Below are 20,123 nucleotides of genomic sequence, written 5' to 3'. Positions count from 1 at the left end.
ATACAGCGACAGGTGTATGTTTATAGCTGCGTTCTGTTTCACGCATATGCGCGTAGCCTATGTAATCACACGATCCCGTCTGAGCTACTAGTACAAATTTCTTATCGACATAGGATCCTAAATATTACTTTTCGCCTAGTGCCCTTTCTGTCAGTGATACATCTTATTTTTGTATTTTGGTTATTCCCACAATTGTATTTCTGATTAGTTTTATAATGCCCGATTATCTTCAGGAAGTAATTGTGGACATGGCCCTTTGCTTAGGAGCAAGTGGTGGTAATTTTCTACAGGCTTCACGCATTTATGCAGAGCGATACCCAGGAAGAAGACACGCAGATCATAAAACAATTAAACGTTATGTTCAAAGAGTAAAGAATGGCCATGTAAAACGACGTTGTCGTCGACGTCAAGTTCCATCTCTCCTTGAAATTGGTGTGTTAGGAGTTGCTACATTAAATCCTAATACAAGCCTCAGACAAATTGAACGTCTGCATAATGTGCCACGTTCATCTGTATCGCGATATTTGAGATACACTAAATTCCATCCATATCACATTGCCCTGCATCAAGAGTTGAATGATAATGACCATCGTCGTAGATTGCGCTTTTGCCAATGGCCCGTCAACAAATGAATCAAGATCCCAATTTCTTTTCATACATAATGTTTTCGGATGAAGCTAATTTTAAGAACCAAGGCCAAATAATTCGTTATGATTACCGTTATTGGTCGAATCAGAATCCTCACTGGCTTAGGCAAATACCGCATCAACATCAATGGTCTTTTAACGTATCGTGTGGATTAGTGAATGAACATGTAGTAGAGCCACAATTATTTGACGGCCATTTGAAAGCTAACCGTTATAACCTCTTTCTTCAAAATGAATTACCAGTTCTTTTGGAGAATGTTGATTTGCACACAAGACAACGCCTATAGTTTCAGCAGGAGCGCACCTGCACATAGTGCTCGACACATACAAAATCAGCCCTTTTTAGGGCCACTATGATGTACACATCCGACCGAGCAACCTCCCCGCGGTGTACATCGGGTAATGCGAATGCCGGCGGTATGACAATATTGAAGCTTCATATCTTGGGAACTGCTTGGGCAAAAGATAAAAGTAGATAGTGTTTTGAAAACGACAAGAGCTACAAGAATATGCAATAAAATAGGGGCATTCCATTTAAGAAAACATCGATCACATTGACCTCACCTTGAAAAGGTCACTCAAGGTCAAGTACATATTTTCATCATGTGGTCCCCTTCAAACCATGCAACTTTTGTTCGAAACATTTTTCCGTATCTTCCATATTTTTCGACATTTTTGCCTGGGGCATTTAAAGTGTTACAAAGCTATTATCTCTGAAAATACACATTATAGAAATAAATGTTATAACAAAAGTTATTTGGTTCGAAGGGGGACATAAGATGGTGCCATTGGTTTGACCTTGAATAGTCGTTTGAAGGTCACGTGAAGGTCACCTTTAATTTCTTAAATGGAAGCCCCCACTTTTCATTACATATTCTTGTAAATTAACTCGAGAGCTTTTCAAAGTGCTATAATGGAATATTTTTTCATTAATTCATTAAGAATTTTTCGAATTATTAATTATTATTGTGCGCGTCGAGCTCGTGAACACGAACGCGCGCGCGGAGTTGCAGAAATGAGAGGATGGTACAGCCCAGCGCTGAGCTCGGAGCGTGCGTCGCGCGAATCCGAAGACTCGCTAGAGATTGTGGCAGGTTTTGTCCAAAGAAATTAGCCGGTTGCAAATCAATGTACGTTTATTGATATAGCGATTGATGTCCATCGGGACGCGTGTTGATGTTGGCCGTCGGGAGCGAGCGATTAACGCGAGCTCGGTGGTTGGGTTGGCGATACGTGCTGACCGATCGTCCCGTCTTTGGTTTTGGTGACGATTTGCTGGTTGCTGGTAATTGCTCGGTCCACTACCGTTCCTTCCAACACGATTGGCTTGCTTTCACCGAACGCCCGACGGAATGATACATAAAAGACGACACAGATTGTACAGTTTTATTCACGGTCGCCGCCGGATATGCACACCGGCAACGCGCGCACTGATTGCGGAATTGGATCGTCGGATCCAAATCGGACCGCGAGCTATAACGTCGCGATTGCAGCACCGTAGATGCAGTTTCGCGACTCCGAATACAGATACGGAGTACGGTGCGCTTAACTCCGTGATAATTTGAGTACAGCGCGGACAGTAGTAGGCGATAGACTCCTTATTAAACGATTAGACAGCGGAGCACGGAGCGGGCAAGAGCAGGCAACCGACTGACTCGATTCCACGAGCGATCGGCAACGGTTAGCCAGAAATTCGGTTTTTGCCAAAACGTGTGGTTGCGTATCATTGGCTGATCACCGATCATGCGTTTGAAGCGAGGCAATCGACATAAGCACGACGAGTCGTTAGAGTCACTTTTCGGAGCGCGAGGTATCAGCTGAGTGTATCACAAGAATTCGTGGACAATGAAACGCGGAGCTCTCGGCTTGCGTGGATCTCGAACATTCGATATTTTCGAATATATGATCGCGCACGTTGGTTTGCGAACAATTATAATTAGCTGAAAAGTTACAGTTATAACGTTTTAAATGTATGTTAGTCCAATTGTAAAGAATTCAACCAAATAGCTTATTGTAAATTAAGAATACAATTATGTTGACATTATTGTACATATGACTTTATAACAAGGTGACTTAAAACGTTATAACTGTAACTTTTCAGCTAATTATAATAATTAATAATTCGAAAAGTTCTTAATGAATTAATGAAAAAATATTCCATTATAGTGCTTTGAAAAGCTGTCGAGTTAATTTACAAGCTGGAGTGATATTGTTCGCAGTCGGTTTTTAATTGTTCAATTGATTCTATTCAATGTGAGATTGCCTTTCAGCAAAAATTCTGCGTTTTAAGACTGACGAATCCTGTTGGCGCACAGAAACTCGGATTTGAATGAAAAATGATACTCCTTAGTATAATTAAGACGTAATATCCAGTTTAACGATTTGCGGATTAAGACTGACCATTTTGTCGAATTAGTGCCAGTTATGATCGATTTAATAATACATCCTTCCTTGTTAATTTACAAGAATATGTAATGAAAAGTGAGGGTTTCCATTTAAGAAATTAAAGGTGACCTTCACGCGACCTTCAAACAACTATTCAAGTTCAAACCAATGGCACCATCTTATGCCCCCCTTCGAATCAAATAACTTTTGTTTAAAACGTTTTTTTCTATAATGTGTATTTTCAGAGATAATAGCTTGTAACACTTTAAATGCCCCACCCTGTATATATATGTATATGTATAATAATTTTATTAATACTATTTATATTAGCATTAGTCAGAAGAAAAAGTATTTATTTCTGGGAATGGAGCATGGACAAATCCGAGTTTGCCGATGGAAACCCGAAAACTATGCGGATCTCTCAGATTATTGGATTCTTCCAATGCATGATAATTATAATGGTTATATCCCAAAAATGCTTCTGAGTCATGATCAAAAGATGCTATTTACATGTGGATACGATGGAAATTTATTTTCCTACACAATTAAAGATTATATACCTACCACAGCGACTGAATACGAAATAATTAGGAAAACTTTCACCTTGGTATGTATATATTTTTACCTTATAAGGGTAGGATCAAGATTTTCGCCCTCAAATTTGAACGAAATTGATATGTCATAGCATCCTTCCATTTCCCTAAGGGAAAGCAACTTTCAAGTATTCGCTAGAAAAATTAGCTTAAAATTTTCCATGTATGTACCGATTAATAACAATCATTATCAGTCAATAACTGTATCCAAAAGGGTAAGGTGACGGCTACGGCAAAATACTGCATGTTGCAGGTTCGACTATTGCTTTCTTCACCTTTTTTTATTTGCGTTTACATGGGTGTGACTGCATTTTTAAGAATATTATTATTTTTATTTTATTCATTATATATATTTATGTCCATACATATGCAATTTATGTATATACAGGGTGTTCGGCATGAAGCGGACCAACGCTCGTGAGCTGGTAGAGCACAGTGAACTGAAAAGAAAAGCCCTGTACAACTTTGCAATTTTTGCAATAAGTATCGAGTAATTAATTATTAAACATTATCATATTAAGCTGGCCTACCGCCAACTGTAAGCGCGCGGCGAGATGTGACCGCCTAGTGATCGTGGTTGCTAGGCGCGCGGGGCGGTAGTTTGTTACAAGCGGCAATGGCGCACAAATGGCAAATGTCATATGGTAACGAAGTATGTAACAAACTACCGCCCCGCGAGCCTAGGAACCGCGATCGCTAGGCGGTCACATCTCGCCGCGCGCTTACATTTGGCGGTAGGCCGGCTTAATATGATAAATTTTAATAATTAATTACTCAATAATTATTGCGAAAATTGCAAAGTGATACAGGACTTTTCTTTTCAGTTCACTGTGCTCTACCAGCTCACGAGCGTTGGTCCGCTTCATGCCGGACATTTTGTATATACATAGGACGTTTGAAAAGGTTTGAGTCTCAACCTGAAGATGGTGCTACTCGTCAAAACTATTCTAGTACTACAATGGTACATGCTTTGAAAGACACCTCTGAAAATTTCAGCCATTTTTGACGCTCAGTTGTTGTTTGACAGTCGTTTGTCAGTCGATGTTAGTGTTTTTGTAAAAATGGAAAAAATCGAATATCGTGCCATAATTAAATTCTTGCATTTAAAAAGCAATACGCCTGCACAAATTAGGGCCGAATTGGACATTGTTTACGGGGACTCTACTCCATCATTTGTCACCGTGAAAAGATGAGCAGCTGAATTTAAACATGATCGTACCAGCTTGATTGATGATAAACGTTCGGGACGGCCGACAACTGCGACCACCACTGATAACATCGAAAAAATTCACCAAATGATACTGGATGACTGTCAAGGTTCAAGGGCTAGCAGAGGCTGTGGGCATATCAAAGGAACGTATTCATCATATATTACATGAAGAATTGAGTATGAGAAAGCTGACTGCGCTTTGGATGCCGCGCTTGCTCACTTTGGACCAAAAACGCCTTCGATTGAACATTTTTAAGACCCCGTTAGAGCGGTTTAAGTGAAACAAGTCGGATGTTTTGCATCGATTCATAACTGTCGATGGAACTTGGATCCACCACTACACTCCTGAAACAAAGGAACAGTCAAAACAGTGGATTGCGAAGGGTGAACCTGCTCCGAAGAAGGCCAAGACGGTTTCATCGGCTGGGAAGGTAATGGCCATGGTGTAAATATACAAGGTAAAGCAATCTCGTGGATGCGCAGTGTCAACCAATCAGAAGTGGTCCAAACTGCCGAAGCATATATTATATATTCTCGCTCTTATTTTGGGCCATTTCTGATTGGTTCTCTGTTCCGCCATTATGCGCAATGCTTCACCTTGTATATTTACACCATGGTAATGGCGACTGTTTTTTTGGGGTAGTCGTGAAATTTTGTTCATTGACTATCTTGAAAAAGGCAAAACAATAACGAGGGGAGTACTACGTATCATTACTTGACAAGCTAAAGGCAGAAGTTGCAAAAAAACGCATTTGAAGAAAAAGAAAGTGCTGTTCCATAAAGACAACGCACCGTCTCACACTTCGGCGGTCGCTATGGCCAAAATTCACGAATTGCGATTCGAATTGATTGATCACCCACCATATTCACCAGATCTGGCCCCCAGCGACTTTTTTCTGTTTCCTAAGCTCAAAGTTTGCCTCGAAGGACAGAGATTTTCATCGAACGAGGAGGTCGTCGCATCTGTAGACGCCTATTTTGCAGAGCAAGACGCCAACTACTATTTGGATGGGTTAAAGAGGTTGGAGCATTGCTGGGAAAAGTATATCAACTTAAAAGGAGATTATGTTGAAAAATAAAACTGAATTTGTCCGTAAAAATACTTGTCTCTCAGTTAGGCTCAAAACTTTTCAAACGACCCACGTATAAAGGGCGTCCCATTTTAAAGGATACACTGGAATATCTGCTCAGGAAAGCATTTTAGAGAAAAACGTTTCAGACAAAAGTTGTTTGGTTCGGCGGAGGACATAAGACGGTGCCATTGATTTGATCTTGGATAGTCGTTTGAAGGTCACATAAAGGTCACTTTCAATTTCTTAAATGGAATCCTCCATTTTTCATTGCATATTCTTATAGCTTACCTCGAGCGCTTTTCAAAACACTATAATAAAGTATGTGTTCATTTTGTATTGTTCGCATTACAAGGCTTGAAAGTTACAATACAGTGAATTATGCCATTCCAAATGATCCATTGGAATAACTCTTTAGGAAAGCAATTTAGAGAAAATGTGTTCGACAAAATTGTAGGGTTTAGAGGGGACACTTGAATCACCTTGACTTTGATCTTGAGGTCAAATTTGGAAGTCAAGATGAACTTGACTTTTTTAAATGGAAACCCCTATTTTTGATTCCAGAAATGAGAAGAACGAAAATGAGAAGAATGGAAATGAAAATTTTAATTCGAGTATGGTCATAATATTTGTTCAAAGTGACCCCTGAAAGTCAACTAAGGTTAAATCAGTGTGTGATCTGGAGGTAATCCGTCCAGTCAGGACAAGATCTGGAGGTGATACGGCTGATATAAAAGATTTAATTCTTTATTTAATCAAGTGCTCAATTATGCATTCATTGTTGTAAATGCATACTTGAATTTGTCGTTCAAAGCTTTCGGTAGATAAAAGGACATTTCTCGAAATGTTTCGGCAGCCATTAGTTATGCGATGGATCATATTTTGTCTTGTTGTAGGTACTTCTGCATATATAAGATTTTTCAAATAACCCCATAAAAACTCGGGACTGCTTAAATCTGGTGATCTAGGACACCATTCTACAGGTCCTCTACGACCTATCCACCTATTCGGAAATATCTCATTCAAATACCGTCGGACTATTCTACTAAAGTGTGCTGGCGCACCGTCCTGTTGAAACCACATACGCTGCCTTGTTCCAAGGTGAACGTTTTCTAGGAGCACTAGCAAATCGTGTTCCAGCAAGTACAAATAGTTGTGCCTGTTGACGTTTCCGTCAAAAAAGTAAAGACCAATTAGGTATCCATATTTACAATACCACACCAAACAACAAGACTCCAACGATGTTGATGATCAATTTGGCGGTGCCAATGTAGACTTTCCACAGACCAATAATGACAGTTGTGTCGGTTTAGCTGTCCAGTGTTATTAAATGTTGCCTCGTCACTGAACAATACATATCTGAAAAGTGTAGGATCGCGACGCAAATTTGTGCCCAATTGCAGAACAGTAACCTTCGTCGAAAATCCTCAAGCTAAATCTTGTGTCAGAGTTATATGGAATGGATGGAAGTTATAGATAGCCACGATTCTTTGTGCTGTGGATCTTCGAATTCCTGATTCTCTCTCAATATGCCGTAAAGACACATGTGGATTCATGAATACCATAGCCAATACTACAAAAACTTTTGGATCATCTCGCTCGGGTATATTAACAGTACGTCGTCTTTGTGTACGTTGTCTTTGGCGCAACACAAGCTTGATAATTCTTGCAGCATTTAGATGCTGTCTATCCGGAAAACGATCACGATGTAATCATGCTACTGCCTGATAATTATTATGACATTCTCCGAGCACATAAATAATATCAACTATTTTATTTGGTGCGTAATCTGGCACATTGCCAATATTTGAAAGCAGAATGGAGAGATTTTATAAGGTGCAATTTTATTTTATTTTATAGCTCGTTTACTCACATAAACAAGAGAATGAAAATGAATATCAATATTGTACGCGCCTGATTTGCGCACCTATCCTACAGATGCCGCGAAGTTGGCCAATATAGGAGCAAATTAAATGGAATTGTTGTCGAATAGCCGCGCTGTCAGCGGTAGACACTCACGTCGAAATTTCGGAGCACAAGCAAAGAAGCAATCAGGACGCTTGGCGAGTAAGCAAAAAGCGGCGAGCATGCTAGCAAGAATTTTGGATACGCGAGATCAAAAGGCGATTCAGTGTTAAGTGAGAGCTAAGCGGCTTATTTGCTGCGGTACCTGTAGTAAAACCTGTACAAAAAAGTCTTAATACATTCACTGTACGGTCTTTTGTGATACCAATATACAAAAGGAAAAAGTGCGTTCCAGTTTCTAACCTAGTAATCTTCGTCCGGCCTGGCTGAAGGCTTACAAGATTAATGTTAATTAACTGTCAAAATCTAACTTTCAAAAATAAGTACAAGCTCCAACACTTAGTAAAACACATGAATGATAGCTGCATAATAGGTGCATTCTCTTTTGTCAAAATTTTTGTCGAAAACAATTTCCCTAAATTGCTTTCCTAAAGCGTTATTCCAGTGAGTTATTTGAAATGGGATAATCTACTGTATTGAAACTTTCAAGCCTTGTAATTCGAAAAGTACTAAATGAAAACATACTTTATTATAATGTTTTGAAAAACTCTCGAGATAAGCTATAAGAATATGTAATGAAAAATGAGGGATTCCATTTAAGAAAATGAAAGTGACCTTTATATAACCTTCAAACGACTATTCTTAAGGGCAAATTAATGGCACCATCTTATGTCCCCCTTCGAATCAAACAACTTTTATCTGAAACCTTTTTTTTAAACGCTTTCCTGAGTAGATATTCCAGTGTATCCTTTAAAAGGGGACATCCTGTATATACAGGGTGTTTCTTAATAAGTGCGAAAAATTTTAGGAGATGATTCTTTGTCGAAAATTAAGGGGGGTTTTTCATATAAACATATACTCCTATATCCCTCCCTGTGGAGTTACACTCCTCCAAAAATGGGGGTAAAAATTAAGTTTTTATTTTTTCTCAAATTAGGAACAAGTTAAAGAAATACAATTTGATGGATATTTTCTACTAGGAAAAAGGTTATTTATTAATATTTTTCAACTATCCGTGTTGTTATAAGGGGATGAAACTAGTAATCCCTATTCAATTTTTTATTATAATTTTTTAATGGGCCGGAATATGTTTATCTAAAAATATGCTTTAAAAAGTTTGATTTATTTAGAAACTTTTTTATTTCTTTTATTGTTTTCATAAAATGAGTAGTTTTCAAGAAAAAAATAAAATACGTTATCGTGCACAGCACGATGCTAAATAGTATAGGTTTCGAATTACGAGAAGTTAAATTTAAAAATACAAATAAAATTAGAGTAAATGTTGGGAAAATAGGAACAAACGAAAATATAGTAGTTATTTTGAATATTGAAAGATATAAACGATGAATATGAACGAAAGAAGGAAAGTGATTTAACCTAATCTAAGCTAACCTGGTTATATTTTCCGAAACTGGAGCCCCGGACACATATACGCTCGTTTTTCAGCCCGCTTCGCGGGAAGGCGGGTGGAGGGACTTCGCCCCTCCCTCCCGCCGGAATCCGTGCCGTGTACCAGGTGATCAAAATCTGTACAGTGAAATCTGTAACACCGGCCCCGGCGGGGGGAGGGACAAAGCCCCTCCCCCCGCCCTCCCGCGAGGCAGGCTGAAAACGAGCGTATGTCCGGGGCTCCAGTTTCGGAAAATATAACCTAACCCAAACCTATTTCTGATTTAAAGGTAAAATTCCATCAAATATATTCTTTCGTAAACGTATACGTCATATATGATATCGTAAAATTATGCTCTATTCATTAAATTTTTTTGTTACTAACGTTTTAACAATCAACGAGCGACGGGTGAAACCTAGTGCGGGTTATTCGGGAAGGTGACTTTTGTAATATATGTCAAACTCAAGTTCTTGCTTTGCGTAGACAGCTGAAAATTCGTGCAAAATCATTAAACATCTTTTGTTAATAACTTTTTAATAAACAATGAGCGAAGGCTAAAACCTTTTGAAGGTCACTCAGGAGGGTGACCTCTATAATATATGTCAAGGTTAAGGTCATCCAAGGTTGCTCCGTTAAACTAAATAATTACCAAAAACTCTACTTGCAATAAAAAGAAAATGTTATTATTGCACAATGCGTATGTAGAAATATCAAAAAGGCAATCGTATTTTCACATATGCAATCTTTATATTGATATTAACAAGAGGAGCAACAGTCAGCTGTCACCTTTAGCACTTTGCGTTGTACCACACCTGAGCGCGCCAACTTTCGATAACTTGATTCGTTAACTATAAATGCTTATAATTCAAAAAGTATTATAGCCTCGACATTTTAGTATTAGGATTTTCGTCTCAAAATGATCTCAGGAATCTATCCTTAAGCGAGCTTTACGGGACACTCTGTATATACATATTGTATATATTGTATATACATTCTGGGTGGGTCATTTAAAGTGTTACAGACTTATATCTCGGAAACGAAGCGTTTTAGAGAAAAATGTTTTAGACAAAAGTTGCAGGGTTGGAAGAGGGCCATTCAATGGCGATAACATATTGGTCATTCGAGGTCATTTTCAAGGTCATTTGAAGGTCAAGTCCAATTTTTTAAACAAAAACCCATACTTGTTACTGCAGATTCTGATTCTTCGTCGAAAAATAAGTAACTTTTGTTCGAAACATTCTTTTGCAAACGCCTTCCTTATGCCGAAAACTCAGGTTCATTTCATCTTTAACTGAAACCGTGTTTTGGTTATAATTTTAAAAGTTTGAATGGACTTGTTCTGAGTATTTTGGAGCTTTAGGTACATCACTGATGTTTGTGACTTTCGCTATTATTTTTGACTCTGATTTGGTGTTTGTCTGTAGCGTGGATCATTGCTTGGTTTCACTTCGTCGTGTGCGAGTCAAATTCCATACAGATTATATTAACATGTTTTATATTTTCACATCTGAATTGTATATTTTAACTGAAGTGGTGTTCAACTGTCTTTTTTACTGCGAATTGATACTTCTTTGACATTGTGGTATGTTTTTTGGACTGCGATTTATTATTTGGTTTTTACTGTATTACATATCCGAAATTTTGTTATAGATGTTGCTCACTTTGTTACTGTATAAAGTTAAATGATTTTGTAATTTTTAACTTGCATCAATCTTGAAGAGTGTATTGTGTGACGTGACGTTTCGAGACGTCCGTCACAAGGGGCGGTAGGATTGGGGAAGCACAAATATTCCGTCGGGATCGTTCCTCTCGCATTTGAGGGGGAGCGATACTTTACCGAGCGGCGTGAGCGCGTAATTAATAGTGTTCAGAATTTCGCAGAGTGTAAGCCAATCCGGAAGAACTGTATCTCACACCTCGAGACAGCCAACAACGGAGCAAGAACCCGGCGGAAGAGAAGACCGAAGAAGGGAAGCCTGAGGGTCGCGGGAGCGTTGGAGGTTCCGAGCCGGGTAAGGAAACGATCCCGCCGACCGCCGAATCAAGATGCCAAGCAGCAAGGAACGGAGCTGCGGGCGCGAGTCGTCAGCAAGGAATTCCGTGCCGACCCGAGGAAAGGAGCACAGCAAGCTCGACCGCCTGGGAGGGGGTGCGCAACCCCTCGGCGACAACCTCGAGTCCCCTCGTTTGGGCCTGGCCAGTTCGGCGAGGAAAAGTAGAGACCGGGGAAGGTCGGCGCGGCCAGCAACCTAAAACGATCCACGGAAGCGCCTGAGGAACGGCTACCCGCCGTGCGAAAGTAGCGGCGATAGGGGCTGCGGCGGCTTGGCGATAAGTCGGTGGTGGATCGATGCGTGGATCGATGCGCGAACGGTAAAGGACCTCGCGACGCGCCCCGCGAATCGTCACTTGGAGTGTGGCGAAGCTGGAGGAGCGATCTGGACGAGGGCCCCGAAATAGAGAGCGAGAGAACCGCGAGCGACGACGCAGAGGACGAGGTTTATGTAAGCTTGCACTCTGTGATTCTTTGTAATTATACCGGCTACGACGGCGCCTCGAGCTCAGTCGCCGCAATAATTTGTCTCGCCCCGTACCCAAGGGGAACCGACTATCGTGTAGTGCCGAGGAGAACGAGAAAAGAGGTGAGGCCCGTCCGCCCCGGTGTTGCGCATAAGGGGGGTAGAACTTCCACCTCGAAAGCCAACTCTAGTCAATTGTCGCGTCATATTGTCGTCTTTGTATTAATATGCGTTGCCGAGCTGTTAATCGGGGAATCGTGTGTCGCGTGATAGTGCCGTAGTTGTATTGTCGTAATTGCGTTGCCGAGCCGTACATGGTACACTGCCGAGCGGGGAATCGAGAAGTCCGTGATTTCGAGTATTACGTTGTTGAGTCCTAGTATCGTCACGCATCTTACGTTTATGTACGGATCTGCGTTGCTGCCGAGTAGTCTAGTAGCGGGGTATCAACTGCCAAGTGAAATACGGTCGAGACTTTCCGAGTAACGCCTGTGAGAGACAGAGCCGGGATTGAGGCGAGATCGCGAGAAGGAAGAGGATTTCGCGCCGAGAGAATAACGGCCGTTTCCTAACCGGACCGCGGCACCTCGCGGAAATCACCGGGGAGGATCTCGAGAACGGGTGCCGAGAGTCCCCGCGAAGAAAAGACTGACTCGCGTATCCGCTATTCGAAAGGGTGCAGTGACGACCGCATTGCGTATGCGTCGTTGTGTTACTCGAGTTGGCGTTTGTTGGCGTCCATGTGATTCGGGGTGACGAATCCCTGTACTCCCGGAAGTTCTCGAAATACATATGATTTATTATTTTATACCATTGCGTTGTGTCTTACTGCCTTCCTTCCAGCGGCCTTCTAATACCCTACCCATGACGGCTGACTAGTCGAGCTATCTAGTTTTGCGTGCTGATTTCGTAAGCGGCGCAAGTGATTGCGCCTGGCGCCCAATTTATCGGTTGCCGTATCGGTGATCGTGACACCGAGACTCAGATCCGCGGTTGAGAGAGAGAGAGTTATCGAGAGAGAAAGAATATCGAGAGAGAAGGAATTCCGAGCGAAAGAGGGTCGAGAGGACTTGCCGAGGAAAATCTGAGTCGTCACGATCCCGTTGTTCGGGAATAATATCGTTTCCGTAGGTTTCGCGTGTACCTCTGATTTGCGATGCCGCGCCTACGCGCACGGCGGCCCATAGGCACAGCGACGGCCGTCGCAATTGCTAGGATGGCCAGATCATTGAGCCGAAACGTACAATTATTGGAAATATAATGTAAACAAGTATACACGTAATTTGTTTTCTACGCAACACTAACTGCGTGCGCTTTTATTGCCTATTCTATTAATTTCGACATTTTCAGAGTGTTTTTGAATTTTTACATACAACCTTTGTTTGAAACATTTTTCTCTGAAACGACGTCATATCGAGATATTTGACTGACAAATATAAAATGGGACATCCTGTATATGTATATTGCATATTATATTAATATAATATTAGAGGAAAGTCCCCGATTATGAGATACCATATCGATTTTGCCGAATGTAAGGAAATCTATAGGCAGAATTTTAAAATGTAATACGTTATCTTGAAGAGAATTTAATAAGCTTTAGGTTGGTGAAATAAAAAATCCAATTTAAATATTATTTTTTCTGAAAATTAAAAAACTTTGAAAAAAGAGCTTTACGCAGGATCGAGAAAGTGTGCTCCTAATATAAGATACCTCGAGAAATCGGTGTTAAAAGTGCAAAATACATCAGTATTGCAATTAAAAAACTTAATAGATAGTTTTATAAAAATGCTGCTGCCACAGCCTTCGCCAAATCTTCACGATTCCACTGTCGACGCTTCCTCGTATCTCTAACCTCCATAGTCAGATTCTATAAAAATTAAATACACAAAAATACGTAATATAAATTCGTATTAACTTTTCTTTAACCTTAAGTAGTATTTTCTTTCTTTTTATTACACTACATAATCTTTATTCGAGCAATAATTATCTCATATTAAGAGTACCCTGAATATCTCATTATACGAGCCACACGCCTAGCGGTTCCGCAATCATGAAATCTAACCTCTACAATTAAGCAATTCAACAAATTGTGTATTTTCCTGTTACTACGATTCTACTCTATCATTGCATACTAAATTTATTGCCAATCATTTCTTTATTATATAATAAACAAGGTTTAAAAACTTACCTCAAGTTCCTTTGACATGTTCACAATTTCACAAACCTTTTTTTGCAAAGGCTAAACGCAATAATGAACAATGAATTTTTCACTAATACATTTTACACCAAGAGAAATAAGTTCATGGTGGAACTAACAGATGGTGCTCACTAGTTTTGCAGAAACCCCATTATCTCATATTAGAAGCATATCTCATAATAGGGGATTCTCCTCTATGTATATTCTATTAATTAATGAAATATAAAAACTTTTTACAAAAAGTAATGAGATCCCTCTAAAAAACCTTACAAAGGTAAAAGAATACGCCAAGTACATAAATAAGCAAAACCAAATATGATGAAATCCATTGTTAACTAGCCAAGTACCTAGAAGCAATTCAGTTTGAGGATTTGTAATTTGAAATAATACTTGGCGTGCCCGGGTCGCATTGGACATGCATTCTTCTAAATTTGTACTGCCTTGAGTATTTTCACTAATGACTCGTAAATCTTTGTATTGGGTAATATTAAAACAAATACGTTTACAGTTTCGCACATTAGCGGAGTGATTATAAATATCCTTTTTCATTACTCACTCAATACAAATAATTTACACATACAGTTTACACAAAGTATAGGTAGGACGTACGTTTTAATGCCACCCGGGCACGCCAAGGATTATTTCAAATTACAAATCCTCAAACTGAATTGCTTCTAGGTACTTGGCTAGTTAACAATGGATTTCATCATATTTGGTTTTGCTTTTTTATGTACTTGGCGTATTCTTTTGCCTTTGTAAGGTTTTTTAGAGGGATCTCATTACTTTTGTAAAAATTTTTTATATTTCATTAATTTTTAATGTTTTTATAGAAAAGTACATAAAAATAAAAAATAAGGTACCTAACAATGAGAGTCACTGCATAAACATCGAGCGTTACCAAGTTCAGTGCATAGACGTCAAGCGCTAACGTATAGCTTATCTGGAATTCATATCATTTGACATGTCACATAAACTTATGATTAAACTATTTCAGGAATTATAGCCGTAATCAAAAATCTAACGGCACTTTTATAAGATAATATGGGTGCAAGCTTTCGGTTGCGACCACTCCAAATAAAACTGGTTCAGTCAATCCTGAAATATTGTAATTGAATGTTAGAATTGTGACGTTTCGTTCTTCTCCTTTTCCGAAATCAGGTTCAGACTCACGTACATATGTTCGCACATACACATTCAAAGCGATTTTGTACTTTTGTTTCGTTGCACCACATCGACGACGACGACGACGACGTTGCACCACATCGACGATGACGACGACGACGTTGCACCACATCGACGACGACGACGACGACGAAGTTGCACCACGTTGCCGTATGACGTTGCAGCACGTCGATGTGGTGCAACGTCGTCAACATCGACGTGGTGCAACGTCGTCGTCGTCGTCGTCGTCGAATAAATTAAATCATGCAGGTATGAACGCATGTGTGAACGCAAGCTTGAGGGACAAAATCGCTTTGCATGTGTTTGTGCGAGCATACGTACGTGAGTGGTCTGAATTCTATGAAAATCGAAACGTCACAGTTTTAACATAACGATTGCAATATCTCAGGATTGCCTGCACCAATTTAATTCTAATTGATCGCGTTCGAAAGCGTGCACCCATATTATATTATAAAAGTGCCGTTAGATTTTTTATTACGGCTTTAGTTCCTAAGATATTTTAATCACAAGTTTATGTGACCTGTCAAATGATGTAAATTCCGGATAAGCTACTTGGTAGCGTCTCGACGATGTCACGCCAGTGCTGTATCAAGCGGCTATTTCTCATGCGGCTATTTATTTTTTATGTACTTGGCGTCGCGACGCCACCGCGTCGTTTGATATAATATTATATCGGAATACAGGGTGTTAAAAAAAGGGTCATATATTTTGAGAGCAGAGAGTATTGGTTAAAACATAAAAAAGATGTCTAATTAACATGAGTCCTACAATTAACATTCCAGATAGCACAGAGAGCTCAAAAAGAAGTATGTCACAAATTCTGAGTTCATTTTCAGATGCAAAAAGAATTCTTTTACGTTCCATAATATTTTATCTATTCTTTTTTTATATTAAATAACTTTACTTAATTACTATGTATTAAAGATTCTTTATAGAAAACTGTAATGCTGATATAAATGCAATATGCAAGTTGAAAAACACTTTAGTCTCATCTTATTTCATCCCATAAGGTCTAAAATCATCTCGGTTTACGGTAATATACAGGGTGATTCAGGACCTCTGCAACAAACTGTGAGGGACGATAGGTCTTGTACAAAGGACCATTTTTTGTCAAACAACCCATGTTCTCTGACGCGACGTTTAGGTGCTACGCGACCGCGAAGGTCTTAGGTGACATTCATTACGATTATGACCTCCTTACTTACTTTAAAGAAGGTGCTCAAAGTGTCTACCCTGAACTTCATTGCATTCATGGCATCGTCGTAACATCGATTGGCGGACTCTATCGAACATTTGAGGTCTTTGTTGCATTTGGACAAAAGCAGCGCATATTCGCTCAATTAAGTCCTCTCTGCAATTAATTGGTGTAGTGTACACGATACTCTTCACATATCCCCAAAGAAAAAAAATCGAGGGGCGTTAAGTCGGGCGATCGCGCTCGCCACGCGACAGGTCCCGCTCTCCGTATCCACTGCTCCCCGTACGTATTATTTAGATGAGCCTGTACAGCAAGGCTGAAGTGCGGCGGGACGCCATCATGCAGAAACCAAATATCCCTGCACATCGCGAGGGATACATTCTCCATGAGCACGGGAAGTGTGTTCTCAAGGAACTCAAGATAAGTTGCTCCGTTCAAATATGGCGGCAAAATGACGCCCCAGCAGATGATCACCAACAATTCCAGCCTAGACGTTTACAGAAAATTGCTGCTGGTGAGTTCTAACGAACATTGCATGTGGGTTTTCATCATCCCAGATGTGGCTGTTCTTGCTATTGAAGTACCTGTCTCGCGCAAAGAAGGCCTCATCAGTAAACAAGACGTGCGCGAGAAAGGCAGGATCGGCAATATTTTGTTGCAAAAACCACCTAACAAACTGAATACGAGGTGCGAGGTCATCCGGCTGCAGTCCGTGCACCTTCTGAAGGTGGTATGTGTGCAGATTTTGTTCCCGCAACACTCGCCACACTGAGGATTGGCATGGCATGGGCAACAGCACGCGTGCTAGTTGAGGACTCAGTGGCGATTCTCTCAAGCACTTCTTCAAACCTAGGCGTCCTCACGTTGCGTCTTCCGCCACCAACGTGCTGAGGACGAAGACATCTCGTTTCTCGAAGGCATTGAAAAAGTCGAGCAAGCATTGAATGATATGGGTGTTGTCTGCGAGGTAATCGCTGTTGATAGATTCGGAGTGCCTCTCTTCCGTTTCCTCTAGCTTCTCCGTAACACATTATCATGTCAGAGAGCTCAGCCAAATCAAAGATGTTCATTCTTGACTAATGATTGTAAGCGATTGCCCAAGAATCAATGACTTACACAGACGTAGGATAGACGTAGGACACACATGTGTTTGTATTTACACATAGGATAGTGACGAGGAAAATCATAAACATGAACAAGCACACACAATCACCAACATAATCGTAATGAATGTCACCTAAGACCTTCGCAGTCGCGTAGCACCTAAACGATGCGTCAGAGAACATGGGTTGTTTGACAAAAAATGATCCTTTGTACAAGACCTATCGTCCCTCACAGTTTGTTGCAGAGGTCCTGAATCACCCTGTCATATAAATGTATACAATTCAACCGTATACTATAACAATAGATGCTGGTATAACAGTATCCTTGTTTAGATTTTGGTTAATCCAACATTTACTTGTTTGTTGTTTTAATCAAGAAACTTTTACCAGTGCCTCCACCTCTATTAACCATAGTATAATCATAGTAATGATTTATTCGATGTTTCAGTGTTGATGACTCTATCAAATACTCTTCTTTGATCTGCGTTCAGTTTTAAAATAATTTCAGATATATCGATTTGCTGAACTACAAAGATTTTAATAGCGTTATGAAAAGTCGACCGAGAATGGTGGTGGGTCTTTTCTTGATCAATATATCTGTATAGCAATCGTTTATCAAGCGACGCGGTAGCATCGCGACGCCAAGTACATAAACAAACAAGGTTCCGAGCAATGAATATCACTGCATAGACGTTGAGTGTTCCCAAATTCATTGCATAAGTCGAGTTGTAATCGTATGCTAGAATTGTGATGTTCCGTTTTATCTCCATTTCCATATTCTAGTTCAGACTCACGTATGCTCGCACGCACACAAGTAAAGCGATTTTGTCGCTCAAGGTTCACACATGCACGATTTATTTAATTTATTAGGAATTAAAAATGATTTTGATACATGAGAAATGTTTTATTTTAATATTAATAAAGGTAATTATTTAGATCAGTGCTCGGAATTAATTGCCTTTTTTGGGCCGATTTCAGAAGCGACGCCTATCATCCCCCACTACCGCTCGACGCGCGACGGCCGAGCCGCCGAACGCTGTGTCTCAGGGGCGCCACTATATGAGATATACGCTGAGAGCATTATCCCAGCGCCCTTTCGTCCAGTCATTACAATTTTTCTAGCTAAATAGGTTTTACTTTCACAATGAAAAGTGAAGTACTAAATTTTCAATTATTAATGTATTATACACACACACAGTAATAATTTTACATTACACATTACTAATAAATTAATAATTGAAAATTTAGTATTTACTTACTTATTAAAAGTAAAAATTAATTAGTAAGAAAAATTTTAATGATAATAATTGAACGAAAAGACGCTAAGATTATGCTCGCAGCATATATCTTATACATGTATTACAAATATATTATACACATATGCATATATTATATAATATATGATTCTTATATATTGTTACAAATATATTATATATGTGCGTGTGTGTATGCATATGTGTATAATATATTATATAATATATGATTATTATATATTGTTACAAATATATTATATATGTGCGTGTGTGTATGCATATGTGTATAATATATTATATAATATATGATTATTATATATTGTTACAAATATATTATATATGTGCGTGTGTGTAGGCATATGTGTATAATATATTTGTAATACATGTATAAGATGTATGCTGCGAGCATAATCTTAGCGTCTTTTCGTTAAATTATTACCATGAATTTTTTCTTACTAATTAATTTTTACTTTTAATAAGTAAGTAAATACTAAATTTTCAATTATTAACTTATTATTAATATGTAATGTACAATTATTACTGTGTGTGTGTATAATCTATATATATATAAGCCAAATACCACTCACTCACTCACTCACTCACTCACTCATCAACGTGCAGCCCGAACCACTGCACCTATTGACTTGAAATTTAAGGGTATATTCCTACTATCACGTAGGTGCTCACTAAGGGAGGGTTTTCCGAAATTCCACCCCTAACGGGTGAGAAGGTGTAAAATGTGTTTTTATTTAATTCTACACACAAATATCGCGGGCGAAGCCGGGACGGGGGATGCTAGTACATTAATAATTGAAAATTTAGTACTTCACTTTTCATTGTGAAAGATAACCTATTTAGCTAGAAAAATTTTAATGACTGGACGAAAAGGGCACTGGGATAATGCTCTCAGCGTATATCTCATATAGTGGCGCCCTTGAGACACAGCGTTCGGCGGCTCGGCCGTCGCGCGTCGAGCGGTAGTGGGGGAATGATAGGCGTCGCTTCTGAAATCGGCCCGAAAAGGGCAACTAATTCTGAGCACTGATTTAGATTAACGGAGCAACCTCGAATGACTGACCTTGACATATGTTGTCAAGATCACCCTCTTGAGTGACCTTCAAAAGGTTTTAGCCGTCGCTCATTGTTTATTAAAACGTTATTAACAAAAGAAGTTTCAAAAATATAGTATTTATTTTGAATATTGAAAGACATAAACAACGAATATGAACGAAGGAAGGAAAGTGATTTAGCCTAACCTAACCTTTCTTTTAAGGAGGAGGAACCCGTCATGGGCCCCCTGTGCTCTTTGGGCGGAACACGGGGGGAGTGTGAGACTCATACTCACTAA

The 20,123-nt window shown here is 39.6% G+C and overlaps 1 protein-coding gene across 1 annotated transcript; it reads left to right on the top strand.

Moving 5' to 3' along the window:
- The first annotated feature begins 215 nt into the window (after window positions 1–215).
- On the top strand, window positions 216–632 carry LOC113562427. Its single transcript, XM_026971860.1, has one exon. It carries the CDS (start codon window positions 216–218, stop codon window positions 630–632), a length of 417 nt encoding a protein of 138 aa, XP_026827661.1.
- Window positions 633–20,123: the final 19,491 nt, after the last annotated feature.

Source organism: Ooceraea biroi, chromosome 8 (assembly GCF_003672135.1).
Source record: "Ooceraea biroi isolate clonal line C1 chromosome 8, Obir_v5.4, whole genome shotgun sequence".
NCBI lineage: Eukaryota > Metazoa > Arthropoda > Insecta > Hymenoptera > Formicidae > Ooceraea > Ooceraea biroi.
This window is presented reverse-complemented; position numbering and strand designations above follow the sequence as displayed.